The sequence below is a fragment of the Nerophis lumbriciformis genome, linkage group LG28 (assembly GCF_033978685.3).
Source record: "Nerophis lumbriciformis linkage group LG28, RoL_Nlum_v2.1, whole genome shotgun sequence".
Taxonomy (NCBI): domain Eukaryota; kingdom Metazoa; phylum Chordata; class Actinopteri; order Syngnathiformes; family Syngnathidae; genus Nerophis; species Nerophis lumbriciformis.
The window spans coordinates 35695860-35720107 of record NC_084575.2 but is presented as its reverse complement, the minus strand read 5'-3'; the positions used below and the strand labels follow the sequence as shown (position 1 = coordinate 35720107).

General features: G+C 42.1%; 1 protein-coding gene across 6 annotated transcripts in view; it reads right to left on the bottom strand.

The window, feature by feature from the left end:
• agap1 (ArfGAP with GTPase domain, ankyrin repeat and PH domain 1) overlaps nt 1–24248 on the bottom strand; it is a 229765-nt gene that overhangs the window by 145538 nt on the left and 59979 nt on the right. For 4 of the 6 annotated variants that reach the window (XM_061924155.2, XM_061924154.2, XM_061924156.2 and 1 more), the window contains 5 exons: nt 16511–16569; nt 16351–16438; nt 15529–15543; nt 14984–15069; nt 14720–14861 (listed from right to left, as the gene is read on the bottom strand). In XM_061924155.2, the coding sequence (XP_061780139.1) occupies nt 14720–14861; nt 14984–15069; nt 15529–15543; nt 16351–16438; nt 16511–16569 (390 nt within the window). The remainder of the gene's footprint in view (nt 1–14719; nt 14862–14983; nt 15070–15528; nt 15544–16350; nt 16439–16510; nt 16570–24248) is intronic. The other 2 variants (XM_061924157.2, XM_061924153.2) reach the window with 1 other exon arrangement.

The following is a 24248-nucleotide window of genomic DNA, read 5'->3' as shown; positions in this document are numbered from 1 at the left end:
TTTGGAAGAAGAACCTGTTAGTGGTTTGAGCACATGGAAGCCCAGTTCCAACTGAGAGGAATACCATACCATACCATACCAACTTTATTTATAAAACCCTTTAAAAAGAAGCACAGTTGAAAAACAAAGGGCTGTACACCACAAAGAAATGGAGGCAAAGGACAGACTAAAAAATAACATTTAAAACAGAAATAAAAATACACAATTAAAAAGCAAATATAAATTACCCTAAGAACAGTTTGTTGGATAAAAACAGTTTAAAAGTTAAAAACAGTTCAAAAAGTTAAAAGCTAAAAACAGTTCAAAGTCTCATGCTGGGTTAAAAGCCAGTGAATAAAAATGGGTTTTAAGAAGGGTCTTAAAAATAGCCAAAGAAGGGGCCTGTCTCACATGGAGAGGGAGATCGTTCCAGAGTTTGGGACCCGCAACAGAGAAAGCTCTGTCCCCTCTGAGCTTGCGCTTTGTTTTGGGTACCTCCAGGATCAGCTGATCAGCTGACCTGAGGGAGCGGGTGGGGGCATAGAGGTGGAGCAGCTCAGAGAGGTACGGTGGGGCAAGACCACGTAAGGATTTAAAAACGAGTAAGATCATTTTAAAATGGACTCTAAAAGACACAGGCAGCCAGTGGAGGGAGGCTAAAACAGGAGTAATGTGCTCTCTTTTTCTTGTGTTAGTTAAAAGTCGAGCAGCTGCATTTTGGACCAGCTGCAGACGTGAGAGGGAAGACTGACTAATTCCAAAATATAAAGAGTTACAGTAATCCAGCCGAGATGTAGTAAAGGCATGGATTACTGTCTCTAACTGTTGCCTAGAAAGAAGCTTTTTAACCTTGGCCAGCTGACGTAAATAAAAAAAAGCTGGCTTTCACCACTGTGCCAATCTGACGCTCCAATTTGAAATCACAGTCAATACGAAAGCCCAGGTTGGTGACCATGGGCTTAACGTGCAAAGCCAAAGGGCCAAAGTCAACAGGGGGGGAGCTCACAGGTACCACTAGGTCCAAACACTATTACTTCTGTCTTCTTGTCATTGAAATTTAAGAAGTTTAGGGCCATCCAGGCCTTGATATCATCAAGACAGGCAAGTAATGGCTGTATTGAAGAGGCATGATTTCTCTTTAATGGAAAATACATTTGTGTGTCATCGGCATAACAATGAAAAGAAATATCATGCTTTCTTAGGATTGAGCCCAGGGGAAGTAAATAAATAGAAAAAAGAAGTGGTCCCAAAACTGAGCCTTGTGGGACCCCACATGTCAAGGGAGCAACGGAGGATTCAGATCCAGCAACATTTACAGAGAAGGTCCTGTTAGTCAAATAGGACTTCAGCCAACTCAAAGCAGTACCACAGATGCCCACTTGATGCTGCAGGCGGCTAATTAAAATATTATGGTCCACCGTATCAAATGCTGCTGTTAGATCCATTAAAACTAAAATCACATGATCACCTAAATCTGTTGCTCCAAGGATGTCATTAAAAACCCTTAATAAAGCTGACTCGGTACTATGGAGGGGTTTAAACCCAGACTGAAAGACTTCTAAAACATCACAGTCCTCTAAAAAATTAAGCAGGATGCTACAAGCCTCGACGGTGGTCAGAACAATGACACCTACAGTAGCAACAAGGCACTGTATTGGGTAAAACAAGGTGATTAAATGGCTGTTAGTTCATGTCTGAATGGCTATAATCATGTTTTTAGAAGGTTGTAAATAGGCTTAGATGTTAACTATGAAATATAAGTAAGATGAATCATCTCAAATAAGGGTGATATTTGCTTATTTTCTGTCTGATAAGATCATTCTTCTCACTAAGCAGATTTTATGTTAGAGTGTTTTACTTGTTTTAAGAGTTTTGGTCCAGCTCTCACTGGATCGGTTCGCAGCCGAGTGTGAAGCGACTGGGATGGGAATCAGCACCTCCAAGTCCGAGTCCATGGTTCTCTCCCGGAAAAGGGTGGAGTGCCATCTCCGGGTTGGGGAGGAGATCTTGCCCCAAGTGGAGGAGTTCAAGTACCTCAGAGTCTTGTTCACGAGTGGGGGAAGAGTGGATCGTGAGATCGACAGGCGGATCGGTGCGGCGTCTTCAGTAATGCGGACGCTGTATCGATCCGTTGTGGTGAAGAAGGAGCTGAGCCGGAAGGCAAAGCTCTCGATTTACCGGTCGATCTACGTTCCCATCCTCACCTATGGTCATGAGCTTTGGGTCATGACCGAAAGGACAAGATCACGGGTACAAGCGGCCCAAATGAGTTTCCTCCGCCGAGTGGCAGGGCTCTCCCTTAGAGATAGGGTGAGAAGCTCTGCCATCGGGGGGAGCTCAAAGTAAAGCCGCTGCTCCTCCACATCGAGAGGAGCCAGATGAGGTGGTTCGGGCATCTGGTCAGGATGCCACCCGAACGCCTCCCTAGGGAGGTGTTTCGGGCACGTCCGACCGGTAGGAGGCCACGGGGAAGACCCAGGACACGTTGGGAAGACTATGTTTCCCGGCTGGCCTGGGAACGCCTCGGGATCCCCCGGGAGGAGCTGGACCAAGTGGCTGGGGAGAGGGAAGTCTGGGCTTCCCTGCTTAGGCTGCTGCCCCCGCGACCCGACCTCGGATAAGCGGAAGAAGATGGATGGATGGATGGATGGATAAATGATATGTATGAGTGAGATAGATCTCCTCCACTTGGTCAATTGAAAAGTAGCTCACCTGCAGAAAAAGTGTGACCACCCCTGATTTAAAGCAATAAAAATGATAGCTACCCTTAATAAACATTTTGACTGATTTTAAACAAACCAGGTTTCCATGAGTATATTTATGCATGTGATAAATGCACTTGATTTAATGTTATTGATAATAAACGCTACCTTGCATAGTAGAAATGAACTTAGAAACACAATATAGGACTAATGCATGAAGTCGGGAACATTGCAGTGGTGTGTACAACTGCACAAGCCAACAAGCTGAAGCACAAATGAGAAAGAGGCACTGTGCACGCCATACCACTCAATGTGCACGCCATACCACTCAATGTGCACGCCATACCACTCAATGTGCACGCCATACCACTCAATGTGCACGCCATACCACTCAATGTGCACGCCATACCACTCAATGTGCACGCCATACCACTCAATGTGCTGCGGTGACAAGTGATGACATGCATATTTTTGTCCACAAGTGCATTATTTCATTTTCAAATAGAATATCAATTTTAAATCAATTTAATTTGAATAAGGTTTCACTACATTCAAATGATGTTTTTTTTTTTTTTAATATATATTTTGGTACCTCAAACCTCCAAAATGTTAAGTGGCCCACCTGTCCACACAAATTAATGTAATACAATGACTATTAAAAATCACATTTTATGGCATTTTTTTTTAGATTTGAAAGCTTTCAGACAAACTATCCTATATTAATAATGCTAAATTAATTTTTAAATAATTTTGAAACTGACAAACTTTTGACCAGCAATTTGTTTGACTTTTATAGTTAAGTAGATAAATAAACAGGATGTTGCATTATCTTGAAGACCCCAAACAACTTTATGGTTGATGGAAAAGGTTTGTATATCTCTTTGAAATATAAATAAGAGCTTTTTTGATGTCATATACACATTGGTACATTTTTTATGTCAGATGCAACAAAATCTGAGATATATTTTAATTTGTAAATCTTTACTGTGTATTATAACTAACGCATCGCTTTTGGTTTCTCCAATGACATAAAAACACAGTGTGGTGGGAATTTCTTAAAGTCCTACATCATTTTAAATAAATGCATTTTTTAATGAAGTTATCACAACATTGATATATGCAACTATAAAGATCCTCCAGTAGGTGGCAGTAGTGCATTAAACATGGTCACAGAGGTGGCTGACTGTCCACATTTCTCTTTTTTCTATACTTTTCTGTGAGGTCTCCATCTCTGAGCTCAAGTAATTATTTAGGTCTTCTGATGGCTTGTTTTGATTGAGTATGGCATTGTCACCATGGTGTTAATACAATATATACATTGTGTTTGTAATCCATAACAATCACATAATACAGATATTTTCTTTCATTCTTTTGTGAATTTTTAAAATGCATGTTTTAAGGGGAACATTATCACAATTTCAGAAGGGTTAAAACCATTAAAAATCAGTTCCCAGTGGCTTGTTATATTTTTCGAAGTTTTTTTCAAAATTTTACCCATCACGCAATATCCCTAAAAAAAGCTTCAAAGTGCCTGATTTTAACCATCGTTATACAGGTAAAAGCCAGTAAATTAGAATATTTTGAAAAACTTGATTTATTTCAGTAATTGCATTCAAAAGGTGTAACTTGTACATTATATTTATTCATTGCACACAGACTGATGCATTCAAATGTTTATTTCATTTAATTTTGATGATTTGAAGTGGCAACAAATGAAAATCCAAAATTCCGTGTGTCACAAAATTAGAATATTACTTAAGGCTAATACAAAAAAGGGATTTTTAGAAATGTTGGCCAACTGAAAAGTATGAAAATGAAAAATATGAGCAAGTACAATACTCAATACTTGGTTGGAGCTCCTTTTGCCTCAATTACTGCGTTAATGCGGCGTGGCATGGAGTCGATGAGTTTCTGGCACTGCTCAGGTGTTATGAGAGCCCAGGTTGCTCTGATAGTGGCCTTCAACTCTTCTGCGTTTTTGGGTCTGGCATTCTGCATCTTCCTTTTCACAATACCCCACAGATTTTCTATGGGGCTAAGGTCAGGGGAGTTGGCGGGCCAATTTAGAACAGAAATACCATGGTCCGTAAACCAGGCACGGGTAGATTTTGCGCTGTGTGCAGGCGCCAAGTCCTGTTGGAACTTGAAATCTCCATCTCCATAGAGCAGGTCAGCAGCAGGAAGCATGAAGTGCTCTAAAACTTGCTGGTAGACGGCTGCGTTGACCCTGGATCTCAGGAAACAGAGTGGACCGACACCAGCTGGACTGCTGCTGAGTGGTCCAAAGTCATGTTTTCTGACGAAAGCAAATTTTGCATTTCCTTTGGAAATCGAGGTCCCAGAGTCTGGAGGAAGACAGGAGAGGCACAGGATCCACGTTGCCTGAAGTCTAGTGTAAAGTTTCCACCATCAGTGATGGTTTGGGGTGCCATGTCATCTGCTGGTGTCGGTCCACTCTGTTTCCTGAGATCCAGGGTCAACGCAGCCGTCCACCAGCAAGTTTTAGAGCACTTCATGCTTCCTGCTGCTGACCTGCTCTATGGAGATGGAGATTTCAAGTTCCAACAGGACTTGGCGCCTGCACACAGCGCAAAATCTACCCGTGCCTGGTTTACGGACCATGGTATTTCTGTTCTAAATTGGCCCGCCAACTCCCCTGACCTTAGCCCCACAGAAAATCTGTAGGGTATTGTGAAAAGGAAGATGTAGAATGCCAGACCCAAAAACGCAGAAGAGTTGAAGGCCACTATCAGAGCAACCTGGGCTCTCATAACACCTGAGCAGTGCCAGAAACTCATCGACTCCATGCCACGCCGCATTAACGCAGTAATTGAGGCAAAAGGAGCTCCAACCAAGTATTGAGTATTGTACATGCTCATATTTTTCATTTTCATACTTTTCAGTTGGCCAACATTTCTAAAAATCCCTTTTTTGTATTAGCCTTAAGTAATATTCTAATTTTGTGACACACGGAATTTTGGATTTTCATTTGTTGCCACTTCAAACCATCAAAATTAAATGAAATAAACATTTGAATGCATCAGTCTGTGTGCAATGAATAAATATAATGTACAAGTTACACCTTTTGAATGCAATTACTGAAATAAATCAAGTTTTTCAAAATATTCTAATTTACTGACTTTTACCTGTATACACCCGTCCATATTCCTGTGACGTCACATAGTGAAGCCAACACAAACAAACATGGCGGATAGAACAGCAAGCTATAGCGACATTAGCTCGGATTCAGACTCGGATTTCAGCGGCTTAAGCGATTCAACAGATTACGCATGTATTGAAACGGATGGTTGTAGTGTGGAGGCAGGTAGCGAAAACCAAATTGAGGAAGAAACTGAAGCTATTGAGCCATATCGGTTTGAACCGTATGCAAGCGAAACCCACGAAAATGACACGACAGCCAGCGACACGAGAGAAAGCGAGGACGAATTCGGCGATCGCCTTCTAACCAACGATTGGTATGTGTTTGTTTGGCATTAAAGGAAACTAACAACTATGAACTAGGTTTACAGCATATGAAATACATTTGGCAACAACATGCACTTTGAGAGTGCAGACAGCCCAGTTTTCATCATTTAATATATTCTGGAGACATACCCTCATGTCAGCAGGCCAGGGAAGCTAGGGTCGATATTCTTCTCTTGATCATCTTCGGGACGGTGTGAGCCAAGACATCCAGGGGGTTTAGCTCGCTCGTCTGGGGGAACAAACTGCCGCCATTGCTTGCCGTGCTACCGAGGTCCTTTGTCCCTGAATTGCTCACACACTCCGGCCGATTCAATGGGGGTCTGGCGGCAGATTTCTTTGACTTTATCGTTGGAAATACATCTGCTTGAGTGTCGCAGGATATCCACACATTCTTGCCATCTCTGTCGTAGCATAGCTTTCGTGGGTAAAGTGTGCGGAACAAACGTCCAATTTCTTGTCACTTTGGCATCTTTGGGCCACTGGTGCAACTTGAATCCGTCCCTGTTGGTGTTGTTACACCCTCCGACAACACACCGACGAGGCATGATGTCTCCAAGGTACGGAAAACAGTCGAAAAAACGGAAAATAACAGAGCTGATTTGACTCAGTGTTTGAGAAAATGGCGGATTGCTTCCCGATGTGACGTCACAACGTGACGTCATCGCTCCGAGAGCGAATATTAAAAAGGTGTTTATTTCGCCAAAATTCACCCATTTAGAGTTCGGAAATCTGTTAAAAAAATATATGGTCTTTTTTCTGCAACATCAAGGTATATATTGACGCTTACATAGGTCTGGTGATAATGTTCCCCTTTAAGTTGCAAGTTTGAATTATGAGCATTTCCACCGTCTGTAGTAACATTTGTAACAGGGTTTTTTGATTGATTGATTGAGACTTTTATTAGTAGATTGTACAGTGAAGTACATATTCTGTACAATTGACCATTAAATGGTAAGACCCCAATACGTTTTTCAACTTGTTTAAGTCGGGGTCCACATAATCAATTCATGGTTGTGCCATTTGAGCAATAGAGAGTTAATATACCGTATTTTCCGCACTATTAGCCGCACCTAAAAACCACAAATTTACTCAAAAGCTGACAGTGCGGCTTATAACCCGGTGCGCTTTATATATGGATTAATATTAAGATTCATTTTCATAAAGTTTAGGTCTCGCAACTACGGTAAACAGCCGCCATCTTTTTTCCCCGTAGAAGAGGAAGTGCTTCTTCTTCTACGCCAAGGTAAGCACCCGCCCCCATAGAAGAAGAAGCGCGCGGGTATTACGTTTCATTTCCTTTGTGTGTTTACATCTGTAAAGACCACAAAATGGCTCCTACTAAGCGACACACTGTGGTTCTAGCTTGCCATGCTAATGGCCAGAAACTTCCACCCATGGTGATATTCAAAAGGAAGACCTTGCCAAAAGAGACCTTTCCAGCCGGCGTCATCATAAAAGCTAACTCGAAGGGATGGATGAAGAAAAGATGAGCGAGTGGTTAAGGGAAGTTTACGCGAAGAGGCCGGGTGGCTTTTTTCACGCAGCTCCGTCCATGTTGATATACGACTCCATGCGCGCCCACATCACAGATGGTGTCAAAAAACAAGTGAAGCACACAAATACAACACTCGCCGTCATTCCGGGTGGATTAACCAAAGAACTCCAACCACTCGATATTGGTGTCAACAAGGCATTTAAAGCATGACTGCGAACGGCGTGGGAACAATGGATGACCGAAAGCGAACACACATTCACTAAGACAGGGAGACAGCGCCGGACGACATACGCCAACATCTGCCAGTGGATCATAAATGCCTGGGCGGATATTTCGGTCTCAACTGTGGTCCGAGCTTTTTGGAAGGCAGGATTCACGGAACTGCTGGAAAAACAACAGCGACACTGACTCTGATGACTTCGACGAGACGGAGCCGGCCATTTTGGATCCCGTAATTCGCCCAACTTTTTAATTCGGACGCCGTAGGAGAAGAATTCGAGGGATTTATGAATGAAGAATAACTTCAGAAAGTGAGTGTTATGTTTATTTTGTGTGTTGTGACATTAACGTTCGAGCAACATTAAGTTATTGCTATTGCTCTGCACTATTTTGAATTTTACTATGTTTGTGATTGCACATTTGCACATTACCGTACATTTTGGGAGTGAACAGAGTTGTTAGAACGCTGGTTTTTAATATATTATTAAAGTTTGACTGACCTATCTGACTGTTTTTTTGACATTCCCTGTAGCGCAGTTAGATGCGGCTTATATCACGGGGCGGCTTATAGGTGGACAAAGTTTTGAAATATGCCGTTCATTGAAGGCGCGGCTTATAACACGGGGCGGCTTATGGTGCGGAAAATACGGTATTGTTCCATGTTACTGTTCCGGCTTCATTTACACAAGAAACAAAACCGTTCGAGCTATAAATAATTCATGCATTGTCACATCATGTTCCTGTTTCATTTAGATAAGAAACCAAGGAAAATACGTTACGTTTGTTGACATGCTCAGAGATCAACAACACCCTGCCCTCCAACCATCGGAGTGGTATGCTGCGACACACACCCATACAATAGACATTTATCTATTCAAATACTGAAAAGCTGTTTGCCATATTTCAGTTTGTCCTGTCTACCATTTGGTTCATAGACATACAGTACGCATCACTTGTTGTTGTTGTTGTCTTCTTGGAAATGACTTTGCTGGCCACTCACTTAAAGACAGTGTTGCCAGATGGTCGCGCTATGAAAACAAGTTGCATATAGTAAGGGTAGAAGACTAGGCAACACTGTAGGTAAAAGCAGCTAAAAAAAGACACTGCTTATATTCCGGTTCTTCAGAAAAATGCTGTGCAATATTATGAAATGATTTCATAAAACTACTGTATTTGTTTGTAAAGTTTTTCAAACAGTATTTTTTTTAGAAAGCATATTGCATCATACCTGCCAACTTTTGAAATCAGAAAAATGATTATTAGCATTCAGACAGGTTAAAATGTTGCTAAAACCATCACTTTTCTATCAGTCACAGTGACTTTTCAAAACAAAAATATTACAGCAAAAATCATATGGGTTGATTGACATGTTTATTCTGTAAGCTAACTTCAATGGTTTGAAATTATTTTGACAGTTAATACATGTAAATGTATTCAAAATCTTTTGACATTAACTTTATATGTTGAAACTTTCAACAACTTGAAAGAATAAGATTTTTGAGAGTATTTGGTTCAAATGACACAATATAAATAAGACATGTCATTATTGATATTGCAGACATTATTGTAACAAGAAACTTCAGGTCGAAATTTTGGTTTATGAAAGAAATATGAATAAATATAAATATAAAACTTCATGACGACATTTTTCAAATTAATAAAGAGTAATAGAATACCGTATTTTCCGCACTATAAGGCGCACCTAAAAACCACACATTTTCTCAAAAGCTGACAGTGCGCCTTATAACCCGGTGCGCTTTATATATGGATAAATATTAAGATTCATTTTCATAAAGTTTCGGTCTCGCAACTTCGGTAAACAGCCGCCATCTTTTTTCCCGGTAGAAGAGGAAGCGCTTCTTCTTCTACGCAAGCAACCGCCAAGGTAAGCACCCGCCCCCATAGAACAGGAAGCGCTTCTTCTTCTACTGTAAGCAACCACCCGCCCGCGTAGAAGAAGAAAAAGCGCGCGGATATTATCATTTCCTTTGTGTGTTTACATCTGTAAAGACCACAAAATGGCTCCTACAAAGCGACAGGGATCCGGTTCATGAAAAGACGCAATCTCTCCATCCGCACACGGATTACTATTTCACAGCAACTGATATTCCTGTGAACCGCACTGTGGATACAACGGGAGCACGTACGGTGAATATTCGCACCACAGGGAATGAGAAGTCATCCTTCACTGTGGTTCTAGCTTGCCATGCTAATGGCCAGAAACTTCCACCCATGGTGATATTCAAAAGGAAGACCTTGCCAAAAGAGACCTTTCCAGCCGGCGTCATCATAAAAGCTAACTCGAAGGGATGGATGGATGAAGAAAAGATGAGCGAGTGGTTAAGGTAAGTTTACGCGAAGAGGCCGGGTGGCTTTTTTCACGCAGCTCCGTCCATGTTGATATACGACTCCATGCGCGCCCACATCACGCTGGTTTTTAATATATCATTAAAGTTTGACTGACCTATCTGACTGTTTTTTTGACATTCCTTTAGCGCAGTTAGATGCGGCTTACAACACGGGGCGGCTTATAGGTGGACAAAGTTTTGAAATATGCCGTTCATTGAAGGCGCGGCTTATGACCCAGGGCGCCTTATGGTGCGGAAAATACGGTAGTATGATAGTCATATGTTACTTGTTTTGAACATGTTATCGTTATCACAAATAAAAAGATATACTGTACACAGAAATTATTTTTGATTTGATTTATTGTTTGTGTAATAAAAGATTTACTTAAAATGTTATGTTTTGTGAGTTTTTTTATGCTACTAACTGTACTTACCGGCGATGTAAACCGAAGGAGACATTTCCGTAATGAAAGCTGCAACACCCTTTTTAGATCCCATCATCACTGCAGCATTATCGGCAGCAAAGCAAACCAAATTCTGCCAAGGAATTTCGTTGGAGTCTATTTCTTCCGCGAGTATTTTGTAAATGTTTTCGCCTGTGAAGTACTGACAATACTTTTCCAATGTCGTCATCGAAATATCGAACACAAATGGGGTATCACATCCAAAGAATCTGTTTGGGCGACGAAAAACGTTGAAAGTTTTCCACTTGTATCGCTAGCAACGGCATTAGACTTGTGTTTTTTTGTCCCAACGTGGTCTTTTACATCGCTAATTCCTCCGTGTCCGATCGAAAAATCTTGTCTGCACAAGGTGCAATTCGCGTAGTTTTCACCCTTTTTGGAACGGATAATTATTCCCGGATAGGCTTTTGAATATTCTTCACGGAATGACTGCAGTTTTCTTTTCGGTTTAAGACTCGTTTGCGATTTTTCTCCGGCTGATTCCATGATCGTTCGCTCGTTTGGAAACAATGGCAACTGGTGCCTCGTGCTTGGCAGCGGTGCTATAAATAGCCTCGCGCATGGCATTCGGAATGGCTCGATAGGAAGTTACGGGAAGCAGTGTCGATTGTCATTGTTGTTACGCGATTTCGTGAATAAAACTTAAAAAAAAATTATTTTTTTTTAATTAATGAAAAACCGTATTTTTTATCACTGCAACCGTAACCCGGAATAGGTTGATGAAAACCGTACTAACTACGGGAAAACCGGAGTACCGTATTTTCCGCACTATTAGCCGCACCTAAAAACCACAAATTTACTCAAAAGCTGACAGTGCGGCTTATAACCCGGTGCGCTTTATATATGGATTAATATTAAGATTCATTTTCATAAAGTTTCGGTCTCGCAACTACGGTAAACAGCCGCCATCTTTTTTCCCCATAGAACAGGAAGCGCTTCTTCTTCTACTGTAAGCAACCACCCGCCCGCGTAGAAGAAGAAGAAGGGCGCGGATATTACGTTTCATTTCCTTTGTGTGTTTACATCTGTAAAGACCACAAAATGGCTCCTACTAAGCGACAGGTTTCCGGTTCATGAAAAGACGCAATCTCTCCATCCGCACACGGACTACTATTTCACAGCAACTGCCTAAAGACTTTCAAGAAAAGCTGGCTACTTTCCGTGCATATTGTAAAAACAAGATAGCTGAAAAAAAGATCCGGCCAGAGAACATTATCAACATGGACGAGGTTCCACTGACTTTTGATATTCCTGTGAACCGCACTGTGGATACAACGGGAGCACGTACGGTGAATATTCGCACCACAGGGAATGAGAAGTCATCCTTCACTGTGGTTCTAGCTTGCCATGCTAATGGCCAGAAACTTCCACCCATGGTGATATTCAAAAGGAAGACCTTGCCAAAAGAGACCTTTCCAGCCGGCGTCATCATAAAAGCTAACTCGAAGGGATGGATGAAGAAAAGATGAGCGAGTGGTTAAGGTAAGTTTAAGTTTACGCGAAGAGGCCGGGTGGCTTTTTTCACGCAGCTTCGTCCATGTTGATATACGACTCCATGCGCGCCCACATCACGCTGGTTTTAATATATTATTAAAGTTTGACTGACCTATCTGACTGTTTTTTTGACATTCCTTTAGCGCAGTTAGATGCGGCTTACAACACGGGGCGGCTTATAGGTGGACAAAGTTTTGAAATATGCCGTTCATTGAAGGCGCGGCTTATGACCCAGGGCGCCTTATGGTGCGGAAAATACGGTAGTATGATAGTCATATGTTACTTGTTTTGAACATGTTATCGTTATCACAAATAAAAAGATATACTGTACACAGAAATTATTTTTGATTTGATTTATTGTTTATGTAATAAAAGATTTACTTAAAATGTTATGTTTTGTGAGTTTTTTTATGCTACTAACTGTACTTACCGGCGATGTAAACCGAAGGAAACATTTCCGTAATGAAAGCTGCAACACCCTTTTTAGATCCCATCATCACTGCAGCATTATCGGCAGCAAAGCAAACCAAATTCTGCCAAGGAATTTCGTTTGAGTCTATTTCTTCCGCGAGTATTTTGTAAATGTTTTCGCCTGTGAAGTACTGACAACACTTTTCCAATGTCGTCATCGAAATATCGAACACAAATGGGGTATCACATCCAAATAATCTGTTTGGGCGACGAAAAACGTTGAAAGTTTTCCACTTGTATCGCTAGCAACGGCATTAGACTTGTGTTTTTTTGTCCCGACGTGGTCTTTTACATCGCTAATTCCTCCGTGTCCGATCGAAAAATCTTGTCTGCACAAGGTGCAATTCGCGTAGTTTTCACCCTTTTTGGAACAGATAATTATTCCCGGATAGGCTTTTGAATATTCTTCACGGAATGACTGCAGTTTTCTTTTCGGTATAAGACTCGTTTGCCATTTTTCTCCGGCTGATTCCATGATCGTTCGCTCGTTTGGAAACAATGGCAACTGGTGCCTCGTGCTTGGCAGCGGTGCTATAAATAGCCTCGCGCATGGCATTCAGAATGGCGCGATAGGAAGTTACGGGAAGCAGTGTCGATTGTCATTGTTGTTACGCGATTTCGTGAATAAAACTTAAAAAAAAATATTATTTTTTTTAATTAATGAAAAACCGTATTTTTTATCACTGCAACCGTAACCCGGAATAGGTTGATGGAAACCGTACTAACTACGGGAAAACCGGAGTACCGTATTTTCCGCACTATTAGCCGCACCTAAAAACCACAAATTTACTCAAAAGCTGACAGTGCGGCTTATAACCCGGTGCACTTTATATATGGATTAATATTAAGATTCATTTTCATAAAGTTTCGGTCTCGCAACTACGGTAAACAGCCGCCATCTTTTTTCCCCGTAGAAGAGGAAGTGCTTCTTCTTCTACGCAAGCAACCGCCAAGGTAAGCACCCGCCCCCATAGAACAGGAAGCGCTTCTTCTTCTACTGTAAGCAACCACCCGCCCGCGTAGAAGAAGAAGAAGTGCGCGGATATTACGTTTCATTTCCTTTGTGTGTTTACATCTGTAAAGACCACAAAATGGCTCCTACTAAGCGACAGGTTTCCGGTTCATGAAAAGACGCAATCTCTCCATCCGCACACGGACTACTATTTCACAGCAACTGCCTAAAGACTTTCAAGAAAAGCTGGCTACTTTCCGTGCATATTGTAAAAACAAGATAGCTGAAAAAAAGATCCGGCCAGAGAACATTATCAACATGGACGAGGTTCCACTGACTTTTGATATTCCTGTGAACCGCACTGTGGATACAACGGGAGCACGTACGGTGAATATTCGCACCACAGGGAATGAGAAGTCATCCTTCACTGTGGTTCTAGCTTGCCATGCTAATGGCCAGAAACTTCCACCCATGGTGATATTCAAAAGGAAGACCTTGCCAAAAGAGACCTTTCCAGCCGGCGTCATCATAAAAGCTAACTCGAAGGGATGGATGGATGAAGAAAAGATGAGCGAGTGGTTAAGGTAAGTTTACGCGAAGAGGCCGGGTGGCTTTTTTCACGCAGCTCCGTCCATGTTGATATACGACTCCATGCGCGCCCACATCACGCTGGTTTTTAATATATTATTAAAGTTTGACTGACCTATCTGACTGTTTTTTTGACATTCCTTTAGCGCAGTTAGATGCGGCTTACAACACGGGGCGGCTTATAGGTGGACAAAGTTTTGAAATATGCCGTTCATTGAAGGCGCGGCTTATAACCCAGGGCGCCTTATGGTGCGGAAAATACGGTAGTTGGCAGGTATGTTGCATGTTAAAATGGTGGTGTTTTGGGAGGGCTAAGCACAAATGAAATGGATATCAATTCATTTCAATGGGCAGGGCTGTTTTGAGACAAGTGTTCTGAGACAAAAGCAAGAAGAAATACGTTTCCCAATCAAATACCATTTTTTGATCAGTCAGATTAAGGTGCTTAGATGCAAGCCTGTAAACACCGACCTACTGAAAAAGATGCGTGCGCATATGACGTGTGTGTGTTTGGGTCAGACCTTGCGTGCCGACTAGAACCAGCGGCAAGTCTGCAGCGTTCCTGTAGTTGGCCAGGCGATTGAAGTAGTGATAGACTGTCTGGAAGCTGATTTCATCCTCAAGACTGAAGACGAAGATGACTGCGTCCACCCACAAGGCAAACTGCAGATAGAGGTCAGCAAATAAGCATGGCGGACATAAATATCGGAACATGACAGCTCATTTACTGGATAGACTCAATTTCACCCTGATAAGTTTGGGAGAACTAAAGTGTTATCCAATACCTGAGCCTCGGGCGGGCCCCCTTCATCTCTGATGAGCAGCAGGTGACTCTGCCCATCAACCACGATCTCTTTCTTGAAGCGTCCACCTGTAGGAAGCAACAGCAGTCAGAGAGCAGCATGGGCTCATCAGAGACTAACCTAATTGGACTCTAAACCTTTTCATACTACACAGAGTGATGGATTAAATGATGTCTGACATCCTCTACTGACTGTTTGATTACGTGAGGGAGGCGAGAGAAGATGAAATCTATCAGAGCTTCAAATGCGACTATTGTCCTAAATGTTGAAATGTGTCTCAGTCAGAAAGTTAGGAAGCAAAGAAATGTTACATCCATCGTCGGTGAATGTGCTTGATGAAGATGAAGAGTGATCTAAAATGAAGGTTGCACCAGCCAGCAAGTTCTGCTTGGGATTTTAAAGTCAAGTGTTTTAAATGGTGTTGTAAGACAGAACTAATACAACAATTGAACCACAGCCAAGCAGTTCTGGCCATGCTGTTGCAACCGCTCGAGCGAGATGAAGGAGAGGAAGATGAGGATAGTTACCTGCATCCACGTCAGCTAGTATACAAGAGCAGCAGCAAGAAGAAGATGGAGAGGAGAGGAGAGAAAAAAACAGATGAAGGGTGCAAAGAGCAGATCTTTGGCCAACTTCTTCAGGCACATCGTTCTGCATGGATACAACTCTTGTGTGTCTGAGCACTCCTGAACACACCGCAAGTTAAGCTTGTGTTCAGTCACAGCTGGCGGCCTCAGAATAGTTTTGGCTAGCGGCTTTGTGGCACCGTGAACGCTGCCTCAGCTCCCAATCAATCAGCATGGGAATGAAGACTTAAGTCATATTTTTAGATTCCAGGAATTTGAAAACAACACAGCTACTTTTCTCAGCCTGTAGTTTGTGAGACCACGTCAGAAAACTGTCCGGAATCTTCTCTAATAATGCTAAGCTCAAAGACCTGAGAGCAGAAATAGCACTGAACTTGAAGCGGCGTGATACTGCGGGACCACACTCAGAACTTTGGGGGATCCCCATCACCACTAAGTTTGGCATCTCAAGCAAGGAAATAAGCAGTCCCAGCTATTTTTCCACACAAACAAGCAACTTTCTTTATACACACTGAGGTCAAACATAGATGACTACTCTTAGTACCTTGCCATTTACTTCATGTTGATAAATATCTTACAAACAGATTGAATAATATCCTTCAAACAGATTGAATAATACATTAAAAACATGCAGCTTTTTTGTGACATCCCACTTCCTATTTCTCTTAGCTCGACTCAGAGCACTTCAATGAAAAGTAATAGACAAAAAGCCATTCTTTTGTTATCTGGATGTTGCTGGTCCAAAGTAAAGATGTTTCGTACCTTCAGGCGACTCCTCCTGGACGTATGTTCCTGTAAGGTACCTGTGGACCAGTGCTGACTTTCCACTGGCCAGGTTACCCACAATGCCCTGCAGAGAGAGTGAGGTTTTTTTGGACACTGACAATACGTTACAGACTTGGGTTTAGTAGACCGAACTCACCACTTTGAGTTCTGGCACGGTGCGACTGAGAGTCCACTCCTGGCTGTTCACAAAAGCATCTAAGAAAAAGAAAACACATGAAGTATTTTTAAAAGGCCAGCCACTAAGACCATGGCATGTACGGTATGTTACATCATCTGGCCAACATCCTTTTTTTAGTGCTCAGTGACTAAAACCTGCCAGTTTGTTCTATTCCTACAGCAGGAACAGGAGGACGATTAGGAATGAAGAAAGCCTGCATTGCTCTCTAACCTTTAAGATTGATGATCGGTTACTTTAAAAACATTAGATTTGTCACAGCATGTAAACTGTTTCCAGACAGACATAAGTGGTGTCCAAGCTGACCTCCTGCAACACGCTAAAAGTCCATCAAGGGCCACAAGGTAAGTAGGCCAGTAGGCCGCAGTCTGCCAGACCTTCTCATTAATTCATTAGATGCAATCTGTGAGTGCTTAAAGCCCTCCAGGAAAGAAGACAGGCCAGTTTGCGCTTCCATTCATCTGACAGTTCCTGAAGTGTTCCAGGATATTCAATGACCTACAAATATTCATCATTTATCTGTCAAAATGCTTCCAACCCTGATCAAACGTACATTATTACTGGTATTTTGGATCAACCCAATTATGCAGCTTCTATGCAACATGTTCACATCTCCAATCTTATCAGTTTGCAAAGAATCCCGGAGAATCCATAGACACAAGGAGGATATTGTTGAGGTTTCCACAGCCCGTGTGGAAACTCACTGCCTTGCAGGATGTTGATTCAGCTGCTTCCTGTTATCGTGGCCGTCCACTCGGTACGATTCGCTGGCAGGGATGGACAGTAGAGACAAGCTACCAGGCCATGAGCATGGTCAAGAGCTGACATGCTACTTTTAACACACAAAATCAATCGAGCTTTGTGTTGAGTTTGTGTAACATTACCAGAGGTGGGAATCTTTGGCCACCTCAAGATTCGATTACCATTACAATTCAGGAGCTACGATTGATAGAAAATCAATTATTGATGCATCTTTAATTTATATACATCGATGCAGTTTTACATTTCTTTTTGTTTCACTAAATAGAAGTTTGTCATTTGCAACTTTTCAAAAACAGTGCATTTGTAACAAGAAACAGTTGAATTAATTCCCATTACGTTTATTAAATGATTGGAAATGTGTGCAAAACTGAAACGTAAGAGTGAGAGCTGAAGATCCTGGCCAGATGAAGCCATCAGGACCACATCATCTGCAAAAAGCAGAGACCTAATCCTGCAGCCACCAAACCAGATACCCTCAACACCTTGACTGCACCTAGAAATTCTGTCCATAAAAGTTATGAACAGAATCGGTGACAAAGTGACAAAATTAAATGACATTTAATTTTGAATTTTGTCTATTATTTATTCTATTTTTATATACTATGTTTTGTCAGAGAAAAACAGATAAATAGCCATGTCTATAGAACAGGAGTGCTTTGCCGTTTTTAAGGGCCTCCTGCAAAAAGCATCTATAGTGCATCTAACTGAACTTGCTCGCAGGCCAGTCTTGTGTCATTCCCGGGCCGGAATTTTGCCCACAGGTCACCAGTTAAACAGCCCTAAATCCACGCTCCAAGGTAAATACTGGTCATTGTTACATTTACTGTGGAACTGTGGACCAGCTCTATACTCTCGGCAGGGTCCTTGAGGGTGCATGGGAGTTTGCCCAACCAGTCTACATGTGCTTTGTGGACTTGGAGAAGGCATTCAACCGTGTACCCCGGGAAGTCCTGTGGGGAGTGCTCAGAGAGTATGGGGTAACGGACTGTCTGATTGTGGCAGTTCGCTCCCTGTATAATCAGTGTCAGAGCTTGGTCCGCATTGCCGGCAGTAAGTCGGACACGTTTCCAGTGAGGGTTGGACTCCGCCAAGGCTGCCCTTTGTCACCCATTCTGTTCATAACCTTTATGGACAGAATTTCTAGGCGCAGTCAAGGCGTTGAGGGGATCTGGTTTGGTGGCTGCAGGATTAGGTCTCTGCTATTTGCAGATGATGTGGTCCTGATGGCTTCCTCCGGCCAAGATCTTCAGCTCTCACTGGATCGGTTCGCAGCCGAGTGTGAAGCGACTGGGATGAGAATCAGCACCTCCAAGTCCGAGTCCATGGTTCTCTCCCGGAAAAGGGTGGAGTGCCATCTCTGGGTTGGGGAGGAGATCTTGCCCCAAGTGGAGGAGTTCAAGTACCTCGGAGTCTTGTTCACGAGTGGGGGAAGAGTGGATCGTGAGATCGACAGGCGGATTGGTGCGGCATCTTCAGTAATGCGGACGCTGTATCGATCCGTTGTGGTGAAGAAGGAGCTGAGCCGGAAGGCAAAGTTCTCAATTTACCGGTCGATCTACGTTCCCATCCTCACCTATGGTCATGAGCTTTGGGTTATGACCGAAAGGACAAGATCACGGGTACAAGCGGCCAAAATTAGTTTCCTTCGCCGGGTGGCGGGGCTCTCCCTTAGAGTTAGGGTGAGAAGCTCTGTCATCCAGGAGGAACTCAAACTAAAGCCGCTGCTCCTCCACATGGAGAGGAGCCAGGTGAGGTGGTTCGGGCATCTGGTCAGGATGCCACCCAAACGCCTCCCTAGGAAGGCTGTTTAGGGCACGTCTGACCGGTAGGAGGCCACGGGGAAGACCCAGGACACGCTGGGAAGACTATCTCTCCCGGCTGGCCTGGGAACGCCTCGGGATCTCCCGGGAGGAGCTGGACGAAGTGGCTGGGGAGAGGGAAGTCTGGGCTTCCCTGCTTAAGCTGCTGCCCCCGCGACCCGACCTCGGATAAGCGGAAGAAGATGGATGGATGGATGGATGGATGGATGTTACATTTAGAGGTGCAAGGTAAATATCAGACACATGACTATTGGGCCGACATGAAGAATTGTGATGTCATACAGATAAATCCTATAACATAAAAAACTTGGATTAAAAAAAAAAATGCTCCAATGAGGTGAGCTTACCTGTACTGTGTTGTTTGGGTGAGCAAACCAAGCTTCTTTTGTCCTACTTTGTAGATGCTCGAAAACTAGTAAAGTATTTCAATTTCAATTTTATTTGGGGTAGCCCCTTGAGGTGCAGCATCCCCTTTTTAAGGGGGTTCCTACACATACGACGAAACAAGTCCACAATTAGACTTAGACTAACTTTAATGATCCACAAGGGAATTTGTTCCACACTGTAGCTCAGTTACAAAGGATGGAAAGTGTAAGGATGGAAAGGTATACAATAGACTAAAAATGTACCATAGTAGCAATATAAAATATAACATATTTACATAATATATGTACAGTATATGATATATAATATTACATGTTTATATCATATATACAATTGCAACAACAGTGAAAAAGAAGGTCATGTTTATTGTTGCTAACTTTGCAAGGACTGAAATATCTTTGAAAAGGGCTGAGAGAAAGTTGAAAATCCGTTGCTCGTGTAACAGGTGATAGCATTTACAAAGCTAGCATTTTTGAGGAGGCTCGCCATTTCTACTGTATGCCGACCTGGTGTCCAGAGAAGACAAATCTAGAGCCAGCCCTAAACAGCAATTTAAGGTGAGCTGTTTAAAAACCTAAAAAGAGAACAGGTATTCACAACGTGGTATATTCAACCAATGTATCACCAACTTTAAAACTGTACACAAAGGCCTTACTACAGCGATGTTTTGACATCTCGTCAGACACACATCTCACACTTTTGGAAAAATAATTGTAACATCCTGACCTGTGGAGGACTGAATGGCATGACAAAAAGGCCTAGTCTATAAAATCCGCTACACCTCCCTGATACCGAAGTACATGTCAAACTACTTCCTTAACGTAAATGACCGCCATAACCACAACACCATGGGGATCGAGCTCCACTAACCACGTTAAACCCAGATTCTGATCTAACAAAGGTCTTAACTCATTCTCCTTCTATGCCACATCAATGTGGAATGCACTCCCAACAGGTGAAAAAGAAAGGGCATCTCTATCATCCTTCAAAACCGCACTAAAAGAACACCTCCAGTCAACTTCAACCCTAAACTAACACCCTCCCCCCTCCACATCCCACCTCCCCGGATTGTAAATAACCAAATGTAAATAATCAAATGTAAATAATCTAATGTATATATATACTTGTTCTTATGCTATCTGAACTCACTATGTTCTCTGCTCGCTGTACATATCCAAGTCAGACCTACACTGTTTCAATGCCCCAGAAAAAGGGGACTCTCCTTTTGGGCGGTAAAACAACGTATTCCAGAGTACTGCAGCCTGAATAGAAAATGCTCTGGAAAAGTCTGCAGACTTTCTCATACCTGCCCCCCGACGCAAAATGATTGATTGCATTCAGACAGGTTAAAATGTTGCTAAAACCATCACTTTTCTATCAGTCACAGTGACTTTTCAAAACAAAAATATTACAGCAAAAATCATATGGGTTGATTGACATGTTTATTCTGTAAGCTAACTTCAATAGTTTGAAATTATTTTGACAGTTAATGCCAGTTATCCTGTCAACCTTTCACAAGACTTCAATTTGTTCATTGAAAGTATAAACACTTTTTACAGTAAACAAATGGTAAAACAGTACTAAACAATTCCATTAAAAAAAAAATTGGTGTCATTATTAACTTTCTGTCCAAGCTTGTATAATCTACTGCCTTGTTCAATTGTAAAAAATATTCTGTGCCTAAAATTCACATTTCTATCACAATTATCATACTGTAAACATGGTAAGCTAACTTCATTAAAATTAATAGTCCTGTCAATAGCATGGAATTACAATTCAAATGTAGTTTTTTTGTAAGCCTTTCAAAAGAATTCAAAATATGAACAATTCATGAAAATTAATTGAAGCCATCAGACACTTGAAAAGTGGCACATCACATCTCTAATGTAATCATTTGAACTTTTCAACAGAAATAGCACTGCAAAAATATTAAGGACATACTTCTGTATTTTGGTAGTTATGCTGTCAACATTTAACAAGATTTCTTCAACTTGGACTTGAAAGCATAAATAGCATAAACACTTTTAACAGTATAACAGTACTAAACAATTCCAATAGATAACATTGGTGGCATTACCTTTTTGTGGCTAAAATCCGAAAACCGTTGAAAGTTTTCCACTTGTATCGCTAGCAACGGCATTAGACTTGTGTTTTTTTGTCCCAACGTGGTCTTTTACGTCGCTAATTCCTCCGTGTCCGATCGAAAAATCTTGTCTGCACAAGGTGCAATTCGCGTAGTTTTCACCCTTTTTGGAACGGATAATTATTCCCGGATAGGCTTTTGAATATTCTTCACGGAATGACTGCAGTTTTCTTTTCGGTTTAAGACTCGTTTGCGATTTTTCTCCGGCTGATTACATGATCGTTCGCTCGTTTGGAAACAATGGCAACTGGTGCCTCGTGCTTGGCAGCGGTGCTATAAATAGCCTCGCGCATGGCATTGGGAATGGCTCGATAGGAAGTTACGGGAAGCAGTGTCGATTGTCATTGTTGTTACGCGATTTCGTGAATAAAACTTAAAAAAATTTTTTTTTTAAAAATGTAATTAATGAAAAAACGTATTTTTTATCACTGGAACCGTAACCCGGAATAGGTTGATGAAAACCGTACTAATTACGGGAAAACCGGAGTATCAATCAATCTTTATTTATATAGCCCTAAATCAAAAGTGTCTCAAAGGGCTGCACAAGCCACAGTAGTTGGCAGGTATGCTTTCTTAGGGCTCTGGGGATCACTAAATAAACCAGCGATTGTAAAATGCAGATTTCAAGATGGAACATACGGGAAAATACAATCGGCAAGATACGATAGTGCTAAACCGTTTAGTATTTTGTACGCAAGTAATCGCACCTGAAGTGTACAAAAATAACACAGTAATCAAGACCATGTATAATGTTCTCAGCGTCACTAGTGAACATATTTTAGAGCTATTACCGACATGAAATTAAGTAAAATGAAGAAAGATGGCTTCAAACAACACAAACACCTTACACACACGCACATGCACATGCTCAGACCTACACATTTGTGTGCGCACACACACCCCGGCACACATGCACTAAAACACAGAATGGCAGTTATTTCCTTCAGGGCAGGGTGTGTGTGAGGGACGTTACCTGTCATCTTACAAATCAATCACCAGTCACTTGTAATATCGTATTAGTTACCCATTATGCTTCTCAACCCTTCTAACGGTCAGTTTGTCTTGTCTGGAGACACTCTTCCCGATTTGCTACTATCTCAGTACAAGATGCACAGAGAATCATTCTTTAAAGAGCTGTGTGTGAGACTACATTTGTACAAGTAGCAACACTTACCGTATTTTCCGCACTATTAGCCGCACCTAAAAACCACAAATTTACTCAAAAGCTGACAGTGCGCCTTATAACCCGGTGCGCTTTATATATGGATTAATATTAAGATTCATTTTCATAAAGTTTAGGTCTCGCAACTACGGTAAACAGCCACCATCTTTTTTCCCCGTAGAAGCGGAAGCGCTTCTTCTTCTACGGCAAGCAACCGCCAAGGTAAGCACCCGCCCCCATAGAACAGGAAGCGCTTCTTCTTCTACTGTAAGCAACCACCCGCCCCCGTAGAAGAAGAAGAAGCGCGCGGATATTACGTTTCATTTCCTTTGTGTGTTTACATCTGTAAAGACCACAAAATGGCTCCTACTAAGCGACAGGTTTCCGGTTCATGAAAAGACGCAATCTCTCCATCCGCACACGGACTACTATTTCACAGCAACTGCCTAAAGACTTTCAAGAAAAGCTGGCTACTTTCCCGTGCATATTGTAAAAACAAGATAGCTGAAAAAAAGATCCGGCCAGAGAACATTATCAACATGGACGAGGTTCCACTGACTTTTGATATTCCTGTGAACCGCACTGTGGATACAACGGGAGCACGTACGGTGAATATTCGCACCACAGGGAATGAGAAGTCATCCTTCACTGTGGTTCTAGCTTGCCATGCTAATGGCCAGAAACTTCCACCCATGGTGATATTCAAAAGGAAGACCTTGCCAAAAGAGACCTTTCCAGCCGGCGTCATCATAAAAGCTAACTCGAAGGGATGGATGGATGAAGAAAAGATGAGCGAGTGGTTAAGGGAAGTTTACGCGAAGAGGCCGGGTGGCTTTTTTCACGCAGCTCCGTCCATGTTGATATACGACTCCATGCGCGCCCACATCACGCTGGTTTTTAATATATTATTAAAGTTTGACTGACCTATCTGACTGTTTTTTTGACATTCCCTTTAGCGCAGTTAGATGCGGCTTATAACACGGGGCGGCTTATAGGTGGACAAAGTTTTGAAATATGCCGTTCATTGAAGGCGCGGCTTATAACCCAGGGTGCCTTATGGTGCGGAAAATACGGTACCTTCCTGCTGTTAGTCTGTGTGTGTTTAGGTCATAAAAATGACTGACAAAGTAAACAAAAGACATAAATGATAGTGTGATTCTTCTTGGTTGGTAGATTAAAGATACTTGAACATTTTCCATTTGTCTCATCATCAAGAAGATCATAGGGCTGCACAATGACTCAACAACCAACCACCAGGGGGCAAATAAATGATAAGGGCTTAATCAAGCTGGGTGACTAGCAAGAAAGCAGCAGCAGCCTAAACATTCATGAGGTCATGCTGAGGCTCCAGCACATGCTACACCAGCTCACTAAGCAAACCGGCGTTGCACAGTGTAAGCATATCAGAAAAAGCATTAACTGTATGGA